General features: G+C 17.0%; 1 protein-coding gene across 1 annotated transcript; it reads left to right on the top strand. All coding sequences in view use genetic code 6, as the record gives it.

Moving 5' to 3' along the window:
- Positions 1-24: 24 nt before the first annotated feature.
- On the top strand, positions 25-527 carry TTHERM_01727480 (kinase domain protein; the record flags this gene model as incomplete). The annotated part of the gene is made up of 3 exons (XM_001029199.1): positions 25-86; positions 205-294; positions 434-527. The coding sequence occupies 3 exons, from the start codon at positions 25-27 to the stop codon at positions 525-527; spliced, it is 246 nt and encodes an 81-aa protein (XP_001029199.1).
- Between the last annotated feature and the right edge of the window lie 3,450 nt (positions 528-3,977).

Here is a 3,977-nt window from a genome sequence, read left to right as displayed (position 1 = left end):
AATAACATAAAACAAGAGGGAGTTATGTTAATTCTATCAGCTTTGCAAAAGTGCCAGAAAATCACAAATTTAACTCTTCATCTCAGGTAAAATTTAATATATTTTATAAGGAATTAGTTTTTTTATTTTATTAAAATAATATTAAAATTATTTTTATATCACTCTCAATAAATTTATCTTAATTTTAATTATTTAATTTAATAGTGAGTCTAATGTTAATCTTGATTTAGCTAAAATAATAGCTTCAGCTTTAGAAAAGTGTTAGAATATCACTAATTTAACTCTAGATCTTAGGTATTTAATTTATTAAGCAATTAATATAATTATTTAATCAATAAATTTTTATTTACTTTTAAAATAATTTAACTCTTGTTATCTTTATTTTATTTTATTCTTCTTTTCTAATAATTAATGAATATTTATTTATTATTAGGCAAAATAATTTATCTTAAGGAGAATAGAAAGTAATCTATGATTAATTGAAAAATACTTTGAAGAAAGCAAAAGAAATAACTGTAAAAATTTGATATTATTTTATATTTTGTGTTATCTATAAATGTAAGATAAAATGTATGTTATGAATTAATAAATCAATTTTATGTTGTAATTTTCAATTTAAGATAAATTTAAAAAATATTTAAATTAATAATTAATTTATTAATTTGAGAGAAGCCAAATAAATAGTACTTTGTTAAAATTCATTCACTTTTTCCAAAATATTTTAAGAATAATGATACATTAATATAAATGATATATTTAAGTAATATAGCATCCAAATGAATATAGTTAGTTATATTTATTTTTTTAAATAGCAGTATTATTAAAAAAAAAAATCTATTATTTTTTTTATTTAAAAGGTTCTGAAATTATTATTTTTTAAACCTTGAAATATTTTTATTAAATAAACTAAAATTGAAAATCAAAGAACTTTAATTAATTAAAATTTACTAAATACTTACTCTCTTCCTTTTGATAGTCAATCTAAAGTATTAGTCTCTTTTATAAAAATATTAAATAATAATCCCTATCCATACATACAGAAAAGTAATAATAATTTAGATTATTCACTATTCTAAAATAAATATCTTTATAGAAAAATCTGTGATAAGAAACATATAAATAAGAAAATAGGTTTGTAGGCAGGTAGGTAGGTATAAATTTAAATCAAAAATTATTTAAATTTCGAGCTTGGAATTCAATATCACCAAAGAGTAAAATGTGTTTTTAATTTTTGATAGGTAATTAATTCCATCTTAATTAATATTTGATTAAAAATAACTCAGTCACTCAGTCAATCAACTATTTTATTATTTCAAAAAAAAAATTTATGAAAAATTTTGAAAATCTTGAATAGTTAGTTAGTTTTTGTGTGAAAAATTTATGTGAACTTGAAAATTTTTTTATTATAAATTTGTTAGCATTCTATTCAATTATGAATTATTTATTATCTGCAAATAAGAAATTTACATAATTTCAAAAGAAATAAAGGAATTTGTTAGATTTTTAATAAAAAAACACCAAAAAATTAAAGAAATGGCAAAAAACAAAAACTGATAAATTATCTAAATTAAATAAATAAATTAATTAAATTCTATTTTATAAAACAAAATAACATCTTACTAAAATATCTAAATTTTGAAAATTATTAATGTTACTGTATATATTGTAAATTATGGCTAACCTAATTTACAATTTAGTCGAAATTTATTTCTTTTAATGCTAAGTGTTTTGAATATTTTGACTAATAAAATTTAGTTTTAAATATTTGGAATTTCTCTAATTTTAAGAAATGATCAGCTAAAAAAACCTAATAATTTATAGAGTCTTTGATTTAAAAAGTATGGAAAAATTATAGAAAATGTTATCTGATGATTTAATTATCTCAATTTTGACTCAATAATTAGGAAGGTTGGCTGATTTAATTAAATTTACACCAACTAATTAAACTTTCATCTATAAATTAATATGTAAAAATATACAATTTCATTAGTAGCAAACAAATATACCAAATAAAAAACGATAATCTGCTTACAAAAAAGCCTATTGGATAAAACTAATTTAGCCAAATTAAAATGACAATATTAATTTTGAAATAATTAATTTTTCTTGTTTTGCATAACTATATATTTTGTGTTTAAACTATTAATAATCGTAATAATTATTTGTATGACCTGATAAAAATGTAAGGCAGTACTTTGAGTACTTTACATATAATATAAATAAAAATATAAAAATGAAAATTATTTATGTTTTCTCATAAAAATAAAAATTTCAAAATATTTTTTTTTGATGATGATTTTTATCAAGTTATAACTTAAGAGAATTTAATATTTATTTTTATATGAGTTTAAGATGAGTAAGAAAAGCTCATAGTCTAAAAATTATTTTCTTTCTCCAAATTATCAGCACTGAACAAAAATATCACCTTCATAAAGTTCTAACTATCCTTAATTCAATGAGTTAAAAATTTTCTAAATCTATAATTTGAATGTTGAACAGCTTTAAATTACTTTTTATTTTTATAATTTTGTTTAGATCTATTTTATTATAATTAAATTAATTTTACTTAAATCTTTATATTTAACAAATAAATAATTATAAAATGAAAATAATTTTGAATTACTTGATATCTTAAAAATGCATTTTTTTAATTTGAATTTATTGAAACTTATTTTATTTTATTTTTTGTTATCTTATAAATAAATTTATTTCGTATTAAACAAACATTATAATTTTGGCAATATTTTCATTCTAACATTTAACATTAATTTACTAACAAACTAAATTATTGAAAATAAAATATTCTATTTAATTAATTGATAACAAAAATTAACAATTTTAATTTTGCATTTTCTAAAAAGAAATGGAATAACATTAATTTTTTCTAAATTGTTTTATTAATGATTAGTTTTCTAATTCATTATTTTATGCTTTTCAAAAATTTATACTGTAAATGCTCATTAATTAAGGCATTCCCTAAGTAATTAATAATTAAAACTAATTTTCAAAGATAAATTTATTAAGTGAGAGGAAACTTTATTTTTTCTATTTGTAAAAGAAATAATAAATACAATATATTATTTTTTTTTTTCAAACACTATTAAATTTATAAAATTTTAGATAAAAATATTTAATTTTTTAAAATTAATTTTTATAGTTAATCAATAAAAAACTTATTAATTAAAAATACATATATTTTTTTTTATTAACAAAAAACAAAAATTAATTGATATCAATTACATAAAGATAAAAAAAATGTCATTGTCGAAAAAAATGGAATAATAAATTTAAAAATACAACAATATTCAAGATGTATTTATTATTTAATTTATAAATAGATTTTCAAATAACTAATTTAATTATGAAAAAGTTTGGAAGCACTAACTTTGACACTTTGACCCATCTTCATTTATAAATTAAGTAAAATTTTGTTAAAAAGATAGATTTAGCTTTTCTAAATATTTTAAAATTTGATAAATCAATCAATTTTTCTTAATAAATAAATACTTAAATCTTACTCTTATCATTATTAAATAAAAAGCAAAGAGATGAATGATGATTAAGAATTTAATCATTTCAAATCTTCTCTATCATAATGCACTAAATTGCAAATGTTGAAATTAAAAATTTTGTAAAATTTTCTATTAAATAAACCATAAAACTGAAATCTAATAAATAAATTCTTTAAATAAAGGTATTATATGAAATTTAGACAAATAATATAACTATTTGAGGATTTACCTGACTATGAAAATTTGGAAGTTATTTCACTTTAATTTTTGTAATTTTTTAAACCATAATTCTATTATTTAATTGATTAAAATAATAAAAGAATTCCTATTTTTATATTAAAAATAATAAAAACTCTTTTTGTTATTTTGATATTAAAAAACATTATAAAGTAAATAATTGGTTTTTTTGGATTATAAAAATATTTCAGTGGTAGTATTTACTAGGAAGGAGCTTCTAGCATAGCA

The sequence above is a fragment of the Tetrahymena thermophila genome, assembly GCF_000189635.1.
Source record: "Tetrahymena thermophila SB210 genomic scaffold scf_8254533, whole genome shotgun sequence".
Taxonomy (NCBI): domain Eukaryota; phylum Ciliophora; class Oligohymenophorea; order Hymenostomatida; family Tetrahymenidae; genus Tetrahymena; species Tetrahymena thermophila.
The sequence above is the reverse complement of the archived record's forward strand: the minus strand, read 5'-3'. Positions and strand labels throughout refer to the sequence as shown.